The 20,692-nt window shown below is 54.4% G+C and overlaps 1 protein-coding gene across 5 annotated transcripts in view; it reads left to right on the top strand.

The window, feature by feature from the left end:
* The window catches only part of TTLL11 (tubulin tyrosine ligase like 11), a 249,851-nt gene that overhangs the window by 216,417 nt on the left and 12,742 nt on the right, over window positions 1-20,692 (top strand). For 4 of the 5 annotated variants that reach the window (XM_036107811.2, XM_036107810.2, XM_078061724.1 and 1 more), the window contains one exon: window positions 12,799-18,963. The exons of the other annotated variant lie outside the window; for it this stretch is intronic. In XM_036107811.2, coding sequence (XP_035963704.2) covers window positions 12,799-13,091 — 293 coding nt within the window. In that variant the 3' untranslated portion in view covers window positions 13,092-18,963. Of the gene's footprint in view, window positions 1-12,798; window positions 18,964-20,692 lie in introns of those variants that run through there. 5 annotated transcript variants of the gene reach the window in all.

The following is a 20,692-nucleotide window of genomic DNA, read 5'->3' as shown; positions in this document are numbered from 1 at the left end:
TGGGGGGCAGGGGGGCACACAGGCAGAGAGAGGGCTCTGGCCCAAGGGGGTGGGACAGCTGCAGAAGTGGACGGGGCTGGATCTTGCAGGTTAAGGAAGCGGATGTTGCTCCAAATGCTGTTGGGGAGGCGACTGCAGAACATGTGTTTCTGAAAGGTCATTCTGGAGGCTGTGTTGGAAGGGGCAGGCTGGAGACAGGCAGACCAGTGAGGAGGTCGCTGGGAGTCCAGGGGAGCCATGGCCTTGGTGGGGGTGGTTGGCGATGGGGTGGGGGCTGTGGGAGAGGAGTTTCAAAAATGGCTCTCCGACTTCTGGCTTGAGCAGTGAGGTGGGTGGAGATAGTATTTATTGAAATGGGTACAATTTAAGGCAAAGCAGGATGGAGAGGGAAGGCCACCAGATCCATTTCTAACGGGTTCTTTGAGATGCTGATGAGATACCCCGCTGGCAGAAAAGCTGGAGCTAGCGATAGGAGCTAGCGATAGGAGCATTGATTCCTGGCAGATATTTAAAGCCTAGGGAATGAATGACGGCAAGAGAGAGCCCTGGGCCCAGGCAGAGAGCCCTGCAGGACCCCACACCCCGTGAACCAGAGAAGAGCCAGCAGAACACTGGAGCCCCTGAGCCGGGAGTTGCCAGGAAGATACAGAGCAAAGCCAGAAAGTGGGGGCATCAGAGAAGTAGGGAGAACGCACTTTAAGGAGGGAGGCTTCCCCGCTGACAGATGCCGCAGAGGGAGCTGGGAAGGGGAAGGGAAGGGGCCCAGTCTCTTGGCAGGAGCAGTTCCGGTAGAGGGGGAGGGGATGGAAGCCCACCCTGAGGGGCGGACGCAGCATTGCTGTGAGCAGTTCGGCTGATCTGGGAGCAGAGCTAGAAAGGTGAGAGGAAATGTTAAGGCAGCCTTTAAACAGTGCCAGAGCCCAGTGAGTTTGATGGCCGATGGGCACACTTCCTGAGAGGGGAAGAGACTGCTGAGCTGGGGGCACCAGGCATGGACTCCAGACCACCCACCTCTCCTCCTGCAGGCGCTCTGCAGGCTTTCCTGCCTCTCCCGCAATTCTCTGCGGCTTCCTCTGCATTCTGACCCTACCCACTGCCCAGCGCACACACACACACACACACACACACACGCACACATGCACACGCATGCACACACTTTCCCCTCCGCTCCGACAGAGGAGGGCTTGCATACCTCCGTATCCACCTGCTGGGTGTCAGCCAGGGTCTGTGGACTTGAATCGCCCTCGCTGGCGGCAAACACACCCTCTAGAGCCAGACTGCCATGGGGGACGAAGAGTTAGATTTGCTCTCTGAGAGGGGAGACCGGTGGGGGCTTGGCACATTTCAGCTGGGAGGCAGAGAGCAGAGAGCACAGGGTGAGAAGGGTCTCCTGGGGAGGTGATGCGCACCCCACCTCCGGAGAAGGCCAAGTGGGGGGCAGATGCCCACTGTTAGCCACGCCAGGGAGGGCAACCATGGCTTGGACTCTCACAGGGGAGCTCCAGGCAGACAGAAAGTACTAGCAATAGTTGGGCTTCTGTGTAACTTGCGCCCCGCCCCCACCCCGCCTCTCAGAGTGAGGCTGATGCGGCCAGATTCACAGAGCGGGGGTCTGAGTCCCCACCACCTCCAGGCTGTGGGACTCTGCCTGAATGTCCTACTTCTGTGCACCCCAGCAGCCCGCGGCGCCCAGCTAACAAACAGAACCCAAGACAAAAGCAGTTTTGCTCTGTCATTAAACACTGGTGAGCGGCCCAAGGGTTATAAATGCATCTACCACCCAGATTTTGTTTTGAGGATGAAACCAGAGGTGCCCCTAAAGAGCTCGCCGCAGCGCCCACTACACACCAAGCACTACTCATACTACTTCTGACTATTTTGAGTGTTACCGTCGTCCCGTAAGGGCCTGGATTGCGTGATCTCTGAAATCCTTCCCAAGCCAGAGGTTTTGACCACTTGCTGAGGAATGAGTGTTGGGCCTCAGAAGGTTCTGCTGGAGCCATTCATCCCACGAGAAGTGTCTGGGATCGCTCGAAGGAGCTGCAGGAAGCGGTGACGGGTCCCGCAGCCCATCTGCCCTGCCAGTGACTCAGGAGCTTGTGCCGGTTGCGGTGGGGTCGGGGGACGCTGGCTGGGACTGGAACGGGACCCTGGGCCACTCTGCGCTGCCCAGCAGTGTGACCTGTACCTAACGAAATGATGAAGGCGCTGCTTTCGACTTTGGTTATTGTTATTTGGGTGTCACGGGCTCTTGGTGATAACGATTTTCCTGCAGGGTCTATTTATGGTCCATTCCTGACACTTACTAATTTTTCCCTCCAGACAAAGAGAAAGGTGATGGTGACTTGTCGCCACTGTAATGCGTAAATACAACGACCGGCATGTGCCATTCTGTACTCGAGCTGTGTGTGGGGGCGGGGGGGAGGCTGTGGGAGTGAGGCGGCTCTCTCTTTCTTCCCTGAAAGGACGGGCCTTCTGGAGGTTTCCATCCGGTTTGGGGAGAGGCAGTGCGGAGCAGTGGTGGGAACCCCAACATGGCCACTGACCAACAGCGTGACCTTGGGCAGGTGGCGGGACGGCTCAGGGTTGCCGTGAGATTATAGGAGCGCGCGGGGAGAACGCATGGTGTGAATCCCAGTGGGCAGGGTGCCCCTGATAAGTGACTCTTGTCACTACCAGTTTTTAAACATTCAGAAGCCACCATCCCTCCCAATGCTTCTGGAGTCCCAAGAAATCACCCAGTTTGCAGAAGGGGAAACTGAGGCCTAAAGAGGGGAGGTGACCGTTTCAAAGTCCCACAGGGACAGAGACCATTTTGAGAACCCCGGTCTCCTGACCCCCCGCATGGCTTTTCCTCCCTGTCATCCCGGCCAATCTGCCCGTTTACTCCACGAACAACCGCTGAGCACCTGCTCTGGGGCCGCTAGAGATGGGGGCGAAGACACCCGGGGCCCCCGGCAGTCTAGTGTGGACACAAGCGGTCAGCTGTCTGCCATAAAAGAAGCAAATGAAACCACTGTCCTGACAGCGTGGCAGGACACGTGCTGAGGGCACAGAGATCCAGTGGGGAGGTCGCCCGAGGCTTCGGGACAGCTGTTACTGAGCGCCACGATGGGCTTTCCCTGGGCGGTGCCTTGTAAAAGCCACTTGGGAAAGGTGTGATGTCCCCACTTCACAGACGCAGAAACGGAGGTCTGCAGAGGTGAAGCCACTTGCTGAAGACGAGGCCACGAGTACACAGCATAGCTGGACCCAGACCAGCACATCTGAGCCCCAGGCACTGTCCCATGAGCCTGATGGGCAACCATGGCTTGGACTCTCACAGGGGAGCTCCAGGCGACATCCACCAACCCAAATAAAATTGCAAAAAAATACTCAATAGCTTATCTTCAGGCATGGGAGGCAGGTGGGCGGAGCCCGTTTGCAGGGACCGGGGGACCCGCACCTCCTTGCTGACATCCGGCAGAGATGCATGGGGCCTGCTGCAAGGTGGATGCTGTCTCGTGGGAAATGTCCGGGTTCCATCTCCCGAAGCGGAGTCCTTGGAGACCCCAGCCCTGGCCTGCAGAGACCACACTCACGTCCGGGGGCATTGTGCGGGAGCAGACAGGGAGCCAGGCTGCAAGGTGCCCTAAGAATGCAGGGGAGGTTCTGTTGATTCACCACCTTGGAGTCGAGGCAGGCTTCACAGACAGCCCTTGCGGGGAATATTCCACCGCCCAGAGAGGAACCACTAAGCTCATTCCAGTCCAGATCATTCGGCTTTATTTCCTACCGACGATTCCAAACAGAAAGCCTGTATACTTACACATTTAGAATTTCACTATCATACAGAAACATCTATTCTAGGTGGGTCATAAGAAAGATTTAAAGGCAGGTGAGAGAGAAGGAACTAGCAAGTGGCTGGCCGCGCCCCAATGCACCAATACCTTGAAATGGAATTAGAGCAAGGAAGCTCTGGTATTTTTGAGAGGAAAACAATATCTCCTATTCAGTCTGGGATAATATCCCTGGATGTCCATAACAATTTGGATTTAGTTATATCATCTGTGCAAATGTGTTCCAGAAACTGTAAAAGAATACATGAGTGTGAGATGTTAAGAGGAGCGTGATGCAGGACAAACAACGGGGGTCTGAGCCTCAGGTAGGCATGGGTTTAATGCTGCCCTGTCCACCTTCACAGGCCACTTGGCCTCTCTGGGTCTGCGCTCCTCGTCCTTGTCATAGCGTCCTCTTCTGAACATCACCTGGAGAACCAGACGAGCAAACGGAGATGCTTTTCAAATTTGCAAGGTGTTATTGCTGCTTCTGTCCTTGAGCTCCAGAATGGAGGATGGGATCATTGGAGAGCGGCCACTAGCCCTGTCATTAAGTCCTGTGCTTGAGGACCCCTCCCAGGGGGTGGGGACCAGAGGACTTTTGAAGCCAGAAGGAGCCCGAGGGCCCACCCTCACCCGCTGGCTGACAGAATGAGGCCATGGTCTCTCAGGGGCTGCATCCCCGTGTGCAAGTGACAGTCTTGGGTGAGAGATGTGCATATGGCCACATCCAGAATGCTTCAAAGGCTGCTTTCTCCAGCGACATCCACCAACCCAAATAAAATTGCAAAAAAATACTCAACAGCTTATCTTCAGGCATGGGAGGCAGGTGGGCGGAGCCCGTTTGCAGGGACCGGGGGACCCGCACCTCCTTGCTGACATCCGGCAGAGATGCATGGGGCCTGCTGCAAGGCGGGTGTTGTATCCGCCTTCGTCTCTTTCTTCCCAACGACCCGAAGGACCATTCCGACGTGGCCATCTCTTTGAAGGCTCTCGAAGCAGCCACGGAGTCAAGAAGTTTCGGGAATGATTCCTATGGTCTGCCACCCTCCACCTGTGTGACTGGCAAGTCTCTTGAGCGTTAAATGGGATTGATGTTGACGCCTGCTGTCTGGGGCTTCTGTGGGATTCAATAATGCACTTGAAGCCTTTAGTTCAGGGCCTGGCCCATCATGAGGGCTCCATAATTATTAACTAGTGTTGTTTATTGTCATTACATTTACGGTGACCGGCCTCTACAGCAGTGTTACCAAAGAGATGCCTCCAACTTTGAGAGAGAACTGTAAGGGCTTTCTCCGGGAACTGGCAGAGGAGCAGGGAAGACGGGGAAGATTTCTTCTATTTCTCCTCAATGGCTCGGGTGATCCCAAAGGCTCAGGTGGTGGTAGGAGAGTGTCTCCATGGACTGGGTGGGCCACAGCAGAACCGAGAAGTTGGGATGCTACAGAATTGTTAAAACCCTAATCCCCGGTGTGACTGTATTTGGAGATGGGGCCTCTGAGGAAGTAGCTGAGTTTAAATGAGGTCATAAGGACGGGGCCCTGATCCAAACAGACTGGTGTCCTTATGAGAAGAGACAGCAGAGAGCTGGCTCGCTCTCTCTCTATGCCATCCGAGGACACGCAAGAAGGCAGCCGTCTGCACGCCGGGAAGAGAGCTCTCACCAGAACTCAAACCTGCTGGCAGCTTGATCTTGGACTTCCGGCCTCCAAACTGAAAAATCAGTCTCTGGTTTAAGCCGCCCAGCTCTGACGTATATGGTTTATGGTAGTCCAAGCAGACAAAGATGGTGAGGAGGGGTGGGCAGTGGGATTTCAGAGGAGGAAGTTTGTTCTGGGCGTTCCCCATGGTTCCTGATGGCCCACAGCAGGGCTAGCCCAGCACTCGGCTTCTCAGAGACCATGCTCTTCACTTCGTTACTCCACTGCCTCCTTGAGAGCCTTTACGGGGATGGCCAAGACGGAGTCTTCATCCCAAAGTTTCCTGCTCACCCACGGCTGCAGAATCACCAACGCTGCAGTTACAAGTGCAATTTTAGGGGCCTCGTGGCCCACACACAGAATCTCCAGGAGCTGGGAACGGGAGCCTGCATTTCTGGCAAGGTCCCCAGGTTATTTTATGTACAAAACGTTTGAAAACCACAGGCCTTGAGGGAAGTCCAGTCCTCCTCTGCTGTTAGAGGCCCTCCTTCCTAAGGGCTCCTGACTTCCCTCACATCCACATGCGACCCACCAGCAGATCGCAGATCTGCTGACACTGCCCTCACGCTCTGTGCAGAATCTCATCATCCTTACCACCTCCGCCACTCCCACCCTGGTGTAAGCCGTCAGCAACCCTCGCTTGGACCAGTGCAGTAGCCCCTAAGGCATCTCCTTCTGTCTCTTCACTTGTGCCCCTTCCTCCTGGTCTCAACACAGCAACCACACTGACCACGTGACTTCCCGTCTCTCCAGTGGCCTCCCATCTTCCTCAGCATGGAACCCAGAGTCTGACCATGGTCTACAGGGCCCTCTGTGGCCTGGCCTGTGAACCCTTCCGGTCTCATGTCCCTCAGTACAGCTAGAGAAGGGCAGGGCCTCGCAGAGGGCAACGGAGCTCTGCCCCACTTAGCGGTCAGCAATGATGCTGGGAGAAACCGGGGATATCCGGTTTCTCAGAAACCAAGAGAGGACGAAATGCAAAGCTGGAACAATTTCATGGTTTTTCAGCTCCATCATTCGATTTTAAAAATAACTCAATCAGATTGTCTTAAAATGCAGACATTTTTAGTCCAAAGTCAAGCTTCTCAAAGTTCGGGGGCAGGTCCTTTTGCAGATAGGCCACTTTTTCCAGATGGGTTTTCAGAGCAGAGCATGGACAGACTGAATTCGCAGTGGGGAGGAAGATGAGGAGGAAGGGGTGAATTCTCAAAGTGGGGTCCCTGGACCAGCAGCCTCAACGTGGTCGAAGTGCAAATTTGCAAAACTTAAGAATTAGGAGCTCCAAGGGTGGGGCTCGAAGCTGGGTTTTCACATGTCCTTCTAGAGCCTCTGGTCTGGACCATCTTGGGTTCATAATTCTGCACGTTGTCTAAGAGAAGAGTTTTCATAGGTGGTCTTTCCCTTTGCCGCTTGGCTTGCCCTGCTGTCCTCAGCTGGAAGATGGGAACAGTAACACCTGCCTCACAAGATTGCTGAAAAGTTCCCAGTCCATTCAAGTGGATCAAATGGATTTTTATTAGCGCCTGCTGCGTGCCGGGCTGTACTGGGCACTGGGAATACAGAGAAGGCTGGGGCAACGTCCCTGCCTCCAGGAGTGCACAATCCCATTGGGGAAACAGCCTCGTCCCCATGGATTTGTCCCAATATATAGCCCGGAACAAAGGGAAGCCCCAAGAAAGGACAACTGACTCCACCTGGGGATGAGCCAAGGCGAACATCACAGACCTCCAGAACTTGGAGGCTGGGTTGGGGGTATTTTTTTTTTTTTAATATTTTTTTTTTCCTAATTATTTTCAACAATGAGCATGCATTACCTTATTTGGGAAAATACAGAAAAGTAGAAAGAAGAATATAAAAAGACCCTAGAAGTCTAGTACCACTCCCCTCCCCACACACACACTGTAGTGTGAGTTGATGATGAATACCACTGTGTACATTTCATTTTCCTTTGGAAGGAATATTTTGAAATACTTGAATGGCTCTTAAAACTTTTGCCAAATTGCTTTTCAAACGTCCATAGCGATTTCACCCCAACTCCCTATTATCGTTATTTTGCATTTTGGTTAATGGGTGAGCAATAGCGCCCTGTGGCTTTGGTGGGGACTGGATGTTTTCTCTCTTACTTGCTAATGTAAGTGAACTACCCATTCATGTGCTTGGTCCACTGGAGGACTCTATAAGGTTTAAGTATTTTCAACATGAAATTAATTACCAAAACCAGACTTAACATTAAAAAAACCCAGATTCCTAGGGTTTTATTGCAAAAGAAAAAATGAATCAGAAATAAAAACAGTGGCGTACCATGTGCTTATGATCGTCTTCTCAATAATAGTGAAGAAAATATAACCGGTCTCAGCATCCAGTGGTGGGGGGTATGGCGAAATGGTATGCAAAGCAAGAGTTGATGGAATATTATGCAACTATTAAAATAATGTTATGAAGCTGCGAGGCAACATACAAAAATGTTTATGGTATCATTTTAAGCCATAATAAGTATAAAATTTTGTGCACGTGCATTACAATTAAGTGAAAGCACATCTTCTGTGGACAAAGAGAGAGGATAGAAGGTCAGTCTTCAAGGACACTTAGGTTCTAGCGGGGGGACATTCATGAGCTTTCCTATGCTTTTTGCTGGCATTGTCACTATATTTTATAATAAATAGTAAGAAGGAAGGAGAAAGACCCAGAGAGAACATGGGGACTGTCTGTGGAGGATCTGGAAAAGGCAGGAGAGTCCTGCCCCCCTGGAAGGCAACTTGGATTATCTTGAGTGCATTTTCTCCTCCCGCTCTCCTCCTCCTCCCACCCCCAGCCCCTCAGAGACTTAAACACTTTCCATTATCTCAAGCACAGTGAATACTGACCCGGGTCCGGCCACCATTTCCTGGGCCACTTGATGAAATGAGATGCAAGAACCATGTCTTGTCAAACTCAAACATACAGCCCCTCAACATGGCCGTGGTGGGAGCCGGCGACCCATGTACTCGTGGTGTATAGTGTGGGGCGTCCCTCTTCCCAACCCTCACGGGCCTTCAGACTCTCAGACACGCTCAGTAGGGTTGAGCAGACAATGCGGGGCTCTCAGCCCTTTTCCCCAGTCCCTGGCCTGAGAAGTCTCTGGTTTTCTTGCTTATTTTGGTGGTGGTGGTGGTGGTGGTGCTGTTTGAGGTCAGGAGACCCGAGTTCTAGTCCCGCTCCTGCCAGTCACTGGCTCTGTGACTTGGGCCTCATCTACTGCTCCCCTCTCCTGTAAAATGAAGATGCTAGACCAGGCTTTTGGAGCAGCAGGAGGGCTGGTGCTTGGCCGGGTGTGAAGAGCCAAGAGTCCCTTAGATGAGTCGCTTCTGGTGAGGAAGGTCTGTGAAGGCAGGGCTCTGAGCTACCACCCCCCGTCACAAGATTTCATTTGAGGAATAAAACAAGCAAACCCCACGACGTTTCTATCGCTCTAACAAAATAAGACCCCCCCCCCCCCATGACTGGAGAATGTGCTCAGGCTGTGCTGGGCGTGGAATTGCACAACTGGCTCTCGGCCCCTTTTGCCCGGGCACCTGCAGTCGCTCCCGGCTCTCACGTCCCCTGGCCTTCCAGCCCTTTCCAGTCTCGTCCAGCTGCGCCCTTCTCCACCTGTCCTGCTACAGGCGTCCTGGGTTATTCCTGGGCCACATGCCCCACCTCCTGCTCCCTCCTCCCTGTTCCCGGCCCAGCCCACTGCTCCCAGCTCATCTCTGCGCATCAAAGCCCTACCCGCTTTGCCCATTCCTTATTGCAGGAATCAGATGCAGAATCAGCAGCACATGAGGCCTGGGTTCAAATCCGAGCCCTGCCACTTACCAGCATGTGACCGGAGGGCAACTTATTTTGTCTCGGGGCCTCTGTTTTCTCATCTGCACGATGAGATTCGTAGTGGGGATCCGAGCGCCTGGCACAGCATGCCTGGCTCCTGCAAGGGTCAATACTGCCCTTCCCTCCCGCTTCTCTTTCCCCTGCGTGCATATAACCTTTATCAAAGTAGAACATGTATGCAGGAAGTTTGCACAGCCTTTTCTTCAAAGTAATGCATGCACCTAACTTCAAATTCAAATAGTAGCAAAGGGTTCACGATTACAAGTGGCTGCCCCTGCATCACCACCTCTTTCCGTCCTCCAGAATTTCCCACTGCATATTTTAAAACTGGGTACATGAGCTATTGATTCCATAATGGGAAGCCTGTATTTCTCCGTCCCCTTCACCCATTTCGCCCCCCACCCCCAGGCCCCGGCAATCATCAGTTTGTTCTCTGTATTTATAGATCTGATTCTGCTTTTTGTTTGCTCGTTCATTTGTTTGGTTGGTTTTGTTTTTTTTTAGATTCCACATAAAAAATAAAATAAGGTATGTGTTTACTATAGAAAATCAGGAAATGTAGACAAGCAAAAAGAAAAACAAGTATAACACCTGAAATCTCATTTCTCATTTTAGAACGTTTCTTCCAGATGGCTTAGCCATAATACTTTTTCCCCAGTAAAGTTCCTTGTATTTTTTTTTTCTGTGCCTTACAGAAAATCACAGCCTTATTAGTTTAATTAAGGGAAGGAAGCGAATATTTATTGAGTAAAAGGTGCTCAGTGCTTGCTACCCCAGAGTGGGCATCACCAGGAAGCTTGTTAGGAATGCAGAGTCTCAGGCGCCACCCCAGAATCGGCATTTTGACAAGATCATGCACGTTAAGGCTGAGAACGGCCTTAGACCAGAGCTGCTCAGAGCCTCAGTGCAATCTGGGAACTGTTCCTTCTAGTCCTGGACAAGAGGCTTGAGCCAGAATGTAAACGCCTGCTACTTCCTTTGTAGAGAAAGACTTGCTACAAAATACTGCAGCTGAACGAAACAATGCAACTGATGAGGAGGGTGATTTCTATTCTGGCCCAGGCTCCTTATCTTGTCAGAAACCAGGGACACCCAGTTCCTGGACTTGGCACCCGCCTGCCCACCACACTTGGAGTAGCGCTGTTGAGATCACACACTTGTGAAGTTGGGGGCTGGGACTGCACTGGGTTTCTCTGGCTTTGGATCCTGGCCTCTTCCACCCTGCTGGGATCTGCCTCCCCCACTGGCAGTGACAAATGCACGTGCCTGCACAAATGCACACGCATGCACGCGCATGCGTCCATGCACACACTCTAGGAGAGCCCTGGCCCATCGTCGGTGATTAGGAAACATCCATCTCTCTCTCTCTCTCTCGTTTTTAAAGATTTATTTATTTGAGAGAGAGGGAGCGCGCATGCACATACATGCGCTCATATTGGGGGGGAGGGGCACTGGGGGAGGGACAGGAGGGAGAGACCCTCGAGCAGACTCCCTGCTGAGTGCAGAGCCCAACGCAGGGCTCAATCTCATCACCCTGAGATCATGACCCAAGCCGAAATTGAGAGTCAGACGCCCGACCAACTGAGCCACCCAGGCTCCCCAGAAATATGCGGCTCTTGATGAAGACAGAGCCCCCCTTGGCCCCGTGTCTCTGTCTGCACCAGGCCTCTGTTTACGTTAGAAGGGTTTTACACCAGGGTTACTGTTCCCTTTATCAGCTCCCCCATCAGGGCCAAACAGAGCAGGGGACTTGCAGAGCATCTGGAGTCAAGAAAAGCTGAGCAAAAAAAGCTTTGATGGACTTGGAAGGAGACAAAGAAACAACTTCTTTGCTCAGCACCAGTTCCTAACAGGAAAAGAGCTCTCAGATCCCAGGGTCCATATAGAATCCAGGATTTACAAACTCCAGGCCAGGCTTCTCCCTGAGAACAGCAGTAGGGGAATAATGCTCCTGAGCTGGGAGGCAAGGCCACTGGGAAGGTATGGATCAGCAGGGGCGAAGTTGGCCTCCTTTAAAATACGGAGTGTCACCTTCCCTGAGGAGCTCCGGAATCCCATGACTTTGAATCACGGGGTTCGTTTTTACTTGGACACTGGGGAGACTCACAACTTTTCACACAGCACGAATTATTTAAAAGAATTGAGAGTCCAGGGGCGCCTGGCTGGCTCCGTTGGTGAAGTGTCTGCCTTCAGCTCAGGTCCTGATCTCCTCGGGGTCCTAGGATCGAGTCCGCATCGGGCTCCCTGCTCAGCGGGGAGTCTGCTTCTCCTTCTCCCTCTGCTCCTCCCTGCTCTTTGCACTCTCTATCTCAAATAAATAAATAAAATCTTTAAAAAAAAAAAATTGAGAGTCAAAGTTTGAATTTGCAGGCCACTATTTTTCTGGCTGTGTGACCTTAGGGAAGTTACTCAGCCTCTCTGAATGTTGGTTTCCTCATCTGTAAAGTGGGACGTAATAACACTGAGGATTAGTGGCAAGGTCTGTAAAGTACCTAGCGCTAACTCATCTGTTCATCCATTCACTCCCTCATGTATTCAGCATTCTATCTTGAGCACAGGGTGTCTGGCCCTGGGGGAAGAGTGGCGAGCTGGAGCTCACAGCCCAGCAGGGAAGATAGAGATTGTTGAAGAACCAACCGCACAAACACTGAAGAAGCCGCAGTCAGTGCTACGAAGGAAAATGGAAGGCTGTGCCAGGGGAAAGGAAGCCTGTGCCAGGGGCCACGTCTAATGTGGGGATCAGGGAAGGTTTTACTGAGCAGGAGATTTTGAGCTGGGATCCCAGGGACGAGTAGGAACTTCTGAGGCAAAGTAAGGGAAAACGTTTCAGGGACATAATGGGGACTACTATTACCTTCTAGAATATCATTTCAGGTAGAGAGAAGGGGTCAGGTTTATTTTACTCTTTGAAGTAAAATCTACATAGAGCAAAATGCACAAATCTCCAGGTACAATTTGCTAAGTTTTGACAAATGCACACACCCATGTAACCAACACGTCTATCAAGATCTAAAACCTTCAGATTTCTCTCAGTAGCTTCTTCCGGTGTTACAAGAGTTAGGGGCTGGGTTTTAATGCAAACATTTGAGGGTGGTGCAAAGGAATAAGGCTTCGGGCTGGGTTGAAATCCCAGCTCCGCCACTCTCCACCCACAGGATTTGGCCCGGCTAGCTCCCCTTCTCTGAGACTCAGTTTCCTTGTCTGTCAAACCGTGTGAATTAAGCCTGCCTCATAGGATTGATTAGGGGATTGAATCTGCAAATGGTTGTGAATGCCCAGCTGGTGCCTGCACAGGGTAGGCACTCTGGGCGTTTAACCCAGAAGCTGAAGTTTCCAGAACAGAAGCAGTGGGTGAGGAAGCAGCCTGGCGGCTGGAGTCGGGCCATCCCAGGGCAGCGTGCTCACCCCCCTAACGCCGCTCTCTTCGTCCACAGGCATGTGCTTGCAGGCCTTCGTGGAGGCTTTCTTCTACCTGGCTCAGAGGAAGTTCAAGATGCTGCCTCTCCACGAGCAGGTGGCCTCACTGATCGACCTGTGTGAGTACCACCTGTCCCTCCTGGACGAAAAGCGCCTGGTGTGCGGCCGGAGCGGCGTGTCGGGGGGCCGGCCCCCAGACAGCAGCACCCCCCAGGAGGCCGCCCCCTCGGCTCAGCTGGCAGAGGGCAACCCCCCGTCCTGCACAAACAGCGCCCACAAGTTCTCCCATTCCAGACACGTGCTGTCCTGAGGGCCACTCGATGCTGCCGGTGAAGAGCGAGCCCTTCAGGGCCGAAGAGAACCCTCTGGGCTTCCCGCCTGCGGAGCGGGGGCAGGCTGCGGAGAGGTCCTGCTGGAGAGCCCCCTACTTGTCTCCACGTCCTGCTCGGCTGTGCTTTGAAAGGCTGATGATTCCCCGCCCGCTTTCCTCTTGGTGGTCCAGCTATTCATGAGTCATCGGTGGACATACGACATCCAAAACGTGACAGATGGCATCTTCTATTCTGGGCTCACAGGAAGCAACAACCGGAGTAAAACTGTTGTACTGGGGGCATGGGGCGCCTGCGGTGCCCGGCCTGAGCTGTGGCGAGGAAAGAACTCGAGGAAGCCGCGTCCCGGGTCTGCCGGGGCCTCCGAGAGAACACTGTTCAGTCCCAGGGACATCATGTTTACTTCCTACTAGCAAGCTGTGAAAATCAAGCGGCACTAGCAAGTGGGCAGACGCAACTCTCCCGTGCCAATCGTGTGCTACATGGGTGCAGTTAACAGATTGGCCTCGTTTATTTCTTTAGCTTGCCTGTTGCTGCAATGATCGCTTTGTTATTAATTAAGAAATAATTAACCAAGAAGTAACTAAGGAAGGATCCGAGAGTCTTAGAGCGGACAGGAGCCTCAGAGGTCATTTTGCTTGATTTTGTTTGACCTTGACCCCAGAGCCGGTGTCCCACCGTCACGTGGCTTCTGATTGCCCACCCTCCCTCCCCTCCACAGATAGGGCGCCACTTCGTGGCCAGCAGGGGGGTGGCAGGCGCCGCCAGGGGCCCCTGGGTGGGCGGAGGGGCTTCAGCGGGGAGGACAGAAGACCCTGGGGAGGGCCATTGTGAGCAGGAGCATGGTGTCTGAAGCTCAAGTGGCAGGCGTGGCGTGAGGGAAAGGAGGGCCCACGCTCTCCCTTCCCCAAGACCCTTTCCTTGTCTCCATCTGTGTCCCCAGGCCAAGCTCTTCTCAGAGGGGGAGACTCAGAGGCCACCAAAGGTGGCATTTTGGAAAACCAAGCCCTGCAGAGCTCACTCTGGGCTGTTTGGTGACAAGAGCCACCTGTAATGACTTTGTTTTGCCAAACAGCAGGACAGGCGGCCAAAGATAGGAGGGGCAGGAGGAGGCTGCACAGGGACAATCATCAGCTTGATTACCAGTCACCCCGGGTCGTTTCCTAATGCTATTCCCATTTTCAGATGGGAAAGGAAACATCCGGGGGTCGGGGGGTGACCTGGTAGCGTCAGACTTGGTCCAGTTCTGTTGGTCGACCCCAGAGCCCCATTTCCTTTATGTGCCCCGGTGAGTGTGACTCTAGCTCCAACCGCCCCCGCCCCGGGGTCCCCCAGGGCCTGCCCCTCTCCTGCAGTCTGGTGGCCTGGGCCAGGACAATCAGTGTTCCTAAGCGGTCTGCTGCGAGAGAAACCATCTTGGACGATCCCAGGCCCATTCCTCAGTCCCTGTTGTTGCCGGAGCAAATGGGCTTCATGATGAAAGACCCAAGTAAACGTGTCTCTCACACTTGTTAGCAACTGGCAGCAGCACAGGGTCTTTTTAACAAAGCTCTGATTTTGTTTTCAGAAAGCGTTCGCTTGCCAACATGGAGTGCAGTTTTCAGCTCCAAAATCAACCAAGCACATTGGATTTTGGGGGGGGAATGTCAATAAGTTGAATTCGAGCCACGTGGTTTGGGGTGATTTGAAACTGTCCGTTCTCACGGTGAGGAATGTCCTGTCCCCCCACCTTTGCACGTCATCTGAGGGCAGGTGGCTCTGCCCAGCCCTCCAGGTCACTGTCTCGAAGGAGCCCCTGCTCTGTGCCAGGGCCCGAATGAGCCCTGCACCCCATGGTGAGTGTCGGAAATGAGGCCAGTAAGTGACAGACGGGCCCTTTTTTCTCAATGCTGCTGAGCAGGAAGAATTAGCGGCTGCTTCCTTATCAGGGTGAGTGATAGACTCCCCCCCTCCTTGGGGCCCAGGGGAAGCCCCCCTTGGGTAGCTGGCCGCTCGTGCTGCAGGGCGCAGCTGAAGTGAGAGCAAAGACAGACGTTCCTAGAAGAGAGGAACCGGGAGCCAGGGAGCCGGGCTCCGGAGATGCCCCGCGAGAAGCTGAGCCCCCTGTGCTTTGCCCTGTGTCACCCCATTTCTGGGATACGGCCCTCAGGATCTACCCCTGGCCTCTTCTCCCCTCGTCCCCCTTCCTCCCCCTCCTGCCGACACACACACACACACACACACACACACACACACACACACACACACACACGCAGTCCAGCCGAAGTCCCTGAAGGGCCGGCCCTCCAGAGTGGGTTGAGTTCAGTGAATGGAGACGATCAGGTCCCGCCTGTCTCAGCTTGGGGACACCACGGGGCCATGCCTGCCTTGCTGCTGCGGGCGCCCCGGTCAGCCTCCTCCCTCTTCCATGCTGGCCGTCCTGCTCCCCTCCCTCCAGCCTCCTAGGAGATGTGCTTCTCTGCTGTCCCAGCGGGAGCGCCGTCCCCACAGCCTGGCCAGTCCGGAGCCGCTGGAGGGGCTTACAAAGGCACGTTGGATCCCGCGCAGCTGTTCCAAGCACCGCCTGACGGGCCCTCCCCATGTGCGGAGGCAGAGCGTCCTGGAGACAGAAGCCTCCATCCCCAAACAAGTGCCCTCTTGTTTCTCCCGTGGGTCCCTGTCCACTCTCCCTAGCTCGGACTTCATCACCTCCTGCCGCTCCTCCCCCTCAACTCGTCCTCCATCCTCCATCCCCAGTGGCCCAGAAAGAATTCAGAGAATCACAGAGCTGCCCACACGATCCCCTAATTCAATCAGCCGTCAGCTCTGTCCAGATAAAGCCCACGCTCCTTAACCCAACGTTCAAGGCCGCTCATAATCCAGCCCCTTCTTCCTTTCCATCCTGGCCCACACACATCAGGGGGGCAGCCTCGGCCCCTGTCCCCTGCCACCACGCTCCCAGGGCACTCGCTGTCTGTTGCGCCCCTCAGGAAGAGAGTGTGCTGGTCTCCTGCCACTGTGGCGGGTCCCAGGACGAGGACCTGCTCCGGGCTCTCCCACCTTCGTGCATACTGTTCCCTACGCCTGGAGGGCCTCCCTCCGTCCAATGGACACTCATCTTCAAGGTCCAGCTCAAATGTCCCACTGCAATCCCCCCAGCAGAATGAACTGTTCCCTCCATCTACTCGGGAGAATCTGGAAAGTTCTGTCATCATGCTTGCCCTGTGGCATCACAGTGCTCCCTCCCACCAAGCTGCGAGTTCTTCCAGGTCAGGCAGGTGCTGGATTCATGCCGGCCCCTCGAGCATGGAGTAGGGGGTCCAGCAGGTGCTGGTTGAAGTAAATGTTCAGCGAGTCCCGGGGAGGAGTGGCGTTACACTGCTTCCCCCCACCCCGAGCCTGTGCGTACCCTTAAGATTCATGGACTTTTATACCCTGCCAAGGGACTCGCTGAACCCCTCCGTGCCCCCAGCTGGCTCATTGGCTCCCCGGGGCACCGCAGCTGCCCCATGACGCCAAGCAGACAATGGATCCTCTGACCCTGGGCCGTCTTTCCTTTGTCCTTTGTCCTTCGTCCTGAGCTCAGGTCTGGGCTATGCCCCCCCCTGTCGGCATCCCCTCTTGTTCAGCCTCAGAGACTAAGGCCTGCCGGGCTGGATGATGCTCGCCATGGCTCCTGTCTGAGGTGTGGGGCCTTCTCTTCAGCTCTGTAGCCGCCTGCGTCCACGTGGAGTGGGTGAGCTCGGAGTAGGTAATCCCCACGTGAATGTAGATGCTTGGGGGGCTGGTGCTAGGACTGGTTTAGGGTGGAGCCCAGACATTTGGAATGGTGTTCCTGCCTTTCTAGAACCAACTCCCTTTCCCATGTGACTTTAACAACACCTGTTCAACACTTCACAGTTTACAAAGTATGGATACATCCACCTGCCCCCTGATACATCCATCCTGCCCTGTGGGGATGGGGGTTCTCACAGACAGGGGGCGGAGGCCCAAGCTCGTGGCTGGAGAAAGGCAGAGCCGGACCCACAGTGAAGCCCCAGGCTCCTTTCTCGGCACCGTGACCACTCTGCACAGAGACTCAACACTCCCAAAACCCAGAGGGGAGAGGCTTTGGAGCCCCTTTCAGAGACGCGGGAGGCTGGGGGGTGGCCCAGCTTGTGCCCGGGCTTCTGGGGGGCTAACAGGGGCCTGCCCACCTGCCCCTCTCGTGCCCACCTGCTCCCCACCCCAGCAGGGCTCCAGGGGCCAAGCGGCAGGTCCCTCAGCCACACAAGGCGGTGACTCACTCACTTGGTCCCTGGGAGCTAAGACAAGGAACAGCAAGCACAAAGCCACACAAAAGTATGGCTCAAATACCATGCTATCTTCAGACTGCTTCTGGTTTCCATCAAAGTGTGAAGGGATGAAGGAAAAACTTTCCTTCTTGAATGTTGTAATCCATCAAGACGAATGAAGCCCAAACAGTCAGCTCCTCTCCCTCTCCACCTGCCCTTCATCCTCACACGACACTCGCAGGCTGAAAAATGGCCCCGGCTGTTGCTCTAGCACCTGGAGTTGGCCTTGTGGTTGGCAGAGTATTACGCCAAAATGGCTTCCTTCTTCTTCTTCTTCTTCTTTTTTTTTTTTTCCCACTTCTTGATTAATGTCCTAAATTCCTTGGCCCTATAATTGAAAATGGGCTTGAAATGGCCGGCATTTGAGCACCTTCCCTTGAAGCTCAGAAATGATGACACCTCTTGCCGGCGGAAGCTGGTGTTCCCAGCAGCTGAGGGAGCTGTTCTCTCTCCGCGAGGTCAATTAACCTAAAACCCACTTCGCCTTGACTGACATTTTTTTGCCAGTCTCCTACTTGGTGTGATGAACGGGAGAGGGATTTTCCCAGATGGCATACGGATTTCTCCCTCATGAAAAAAATCCCAAATGTGTTTCCGTTCCCAGGGACAAAAAAGGCTTTGCAGAACACTCAACCTCCATTACCTCCATCTCTAGTAACCAAAAGTCCGGACGTTTATATAACTAGGAAAGCCATGCAGCACAATGCTTACGTGTGCACGCGTGTGCACACCTACACACACACACACAGCACCATCGAGCTTTTGTATAAAATAGCAACATTACTGATTTTCTCATTTCTGGCAGTTTCCTTCTGAGTCTTATTTAGAGAGCCGAGGAAAAAGGGCTCTGTGCGGCCCTAGGGTAACATAACGTGCTCCCCAAGAGGCTCCTGGGAAACCTTTCCTCTGACGTGAAGGTGCTTGTGAGGATTCTGACCAGGACTGTCGGCCCGGGCCTCGGGGACCCCGGGGCGCTCCCCGGCTGCAGGAGCGAGGCCACAGTGATGGGGGAAGCCAGCCGGGATATTTTCCCGGCAGAACCTCTTGCATCACAACGGGGAAGCAAAGACCTGCTTTTGCAGCGCCTGTCGCTCTTGCTGGGTGACCGCGCCCCAGCGACCTCACCTCTCTGCCCTATTTCTCGGGCCCTTACGGTGGCAGTCGTGTCATCATGGACATGAGGAGCCTGTCACGGGACTTGGCGCCCAGGAACTACCTTAACAAATGTCTGCTGAGATCTGCTAGGACGGGACAGATGCCAGGGAACCCTCGGGCCCACCTGGACGTCCCCGACAGAGGGGCCCTCGAGGTCCGGCGGATTCCCCACCCCCTGCAAGGCGCTCCAGCCCTCCTCCCTCTGAGCAGGGCTCTGTGCTAGGCTGCAGCTCCTGCCTCTTAAAAGCCTTTAAACATTCGTTATTAAATTTTCATGGCACATAAAGTCAAGGTTCTGTTACTTGGCCTCAGTTGTCTTGGTAACTTCGTAAAATGCAATAATAAAACAAAGCTGAGTGTTGCTAAACACAGGCTCATTGTAAAAACGGCTGCAAAGTATTGACCGTTTCTTCCGCGTGATACTTTTTCACAGCAAATCCACCAGGGTGGACAACGCTCGTTCATTTTGGGTCAACTGGTGAGAAAAGGGCTCCTTTTAATTTGTTCCTCCCCGAATGGTTCCTGTGTGCCTGGGAAGCTAAATATTGCCTCAAGGAAACTGTGCGATCCTAGCGCGGACGGAGGGAGGTGTTTGGAAGATCCCCACCCGCCGCCTTGGTCTGCGGAGGGCAGCCTCCCCTAGGGAGGGAGGGATGTGCCCCCAGAGTGTGGCCACCTGTCGGAGGCCAGGTGGCAAGGACAGCTGCCCTGGGAGGGAGGGTGGCCCTTCCCGCCTCGCGCGTCCAGCAGCACCGCGGGCAGCTCCGGGCCGAGCAGGTGTGCGTGCAAGCTCGGCCTGGCGGGGAGGCTCAAGGCGGGGCACCTCCCTGGAGAACTGAGCCCCCGAAGCTGCGTGGGAAAGGTGATTCCTGGGGCTGCGGGCTCACCTGGTGGCTCCTTCCCTGGGAGCAAATGTCCCCCCTGCTTCTTGGCCTTCCCTGGACTCTAGGGGGCACAGCCTACGTCTGCTCCGAACATTTCCCAGACGGCACCCCCCTCCGTGGGAAGTGAAAAGCAGATAGCCTGAGGTTAGGCTGGGATCCCTGCCCCCTGGAAGTCCCCCCACTCAGTGGCATCAGGGGATTATTCATTTCACAGAGCGCCCCCACAGTGAGGGGCCATGCAGGCCGGCTCTGACCCCAGGGTCCGCCGTGCCTCTCGGCTGTGAGCTGCTTTATGGACGAAGCTCGCAGGTAAGGAAAAAGCTTCACATGCCACCATCGTCTCTTCCAATTTTTTACCCGCGACAAAGCTGGGGACCTTGGAGAAATAACTTGTTCAAAGTTACAACCACAGCAGCGTCTCCCCCCGCCCGCCCCCGTCACCTGACCAGCCGTGACCCTACCACTGCCCCAGCCACTTGGACACGTGGAACATATGTGTGTCATGCTGGGCAGTGGTGCTCGGTCTCTGGGCTGGTTCACACCAGGGCCCCAGGGAGGTTCTGGGCTTCCCTGGATAGACCGGCTTCTCCCACCCACCACAGAATGGTTTGGGGGTGGGGGGGCCCTTGGAGGCCAGTGCTGGGCTCGTTTCTCACTTGACTCTAATCACGAGACACTTGAGATGTGATCTGAAAGGCTCCACCTCAGTAGCTCCTTGCTGGTAGTTTAAATCTGCTGTGCACTCTTTCCAGAGCCCCAAAATACTCCGTGGCATCGGTGGGTCACCGGGCCTCTGGCTAGCTGTGCTGGCGTAAAATGCAGCCCAGACTTTGGCAGGTCAGAGGCCCGCGGGTGTGGCCCACAGAGGCCCCCACAAGCAGACACTTCATTTGAAGCCTCATGTTTTAGTTTTCAAAGTCCTGCAAGTACTGCCTTCTGCTCCATATTATATCCTTATTTTAGTCAGGGTAGGCTAGGTGATGCTGATCCCCAATCCCCCAAATCATAGTGGTTGAACCCAGCGGAGGGTAATTTTTCTGCATGTGCAAATCTGACACGAGTCAGGTGGCTCTCCAGGAGGACTCTCCTCCAGGCAGGATCCAGGCTGCTTTCAGCCTGGGCTCTTTCCTCTCGGTGACAGCTTCCCACGTGTCTCCGGAAAGAGGAGAAGACGGGAGGATCGCAGGGGTGGCTGTTCAGGGGGCTCTGACTTCACCTCTGTGCATAAGC

Source organism: Halichoerus grypus, chromosome 14, assembly GCF_964656455.1.
Source record: "Halichoerus grypus chromosome 14, mHalGry1.hap1.1, whole genome shotgun sequence".
Classification (NCBI taxonomy): Eukaryota; Metazoa; Chordata; class Mammalia; order Carnivora; family Phocidae; genus Halichoerus; species Halichoerus grypus.
Note: the sequence above shows the minus strand (reverse complement) of the source record. Positions and strands in the feature narration are given on the sequence as shown.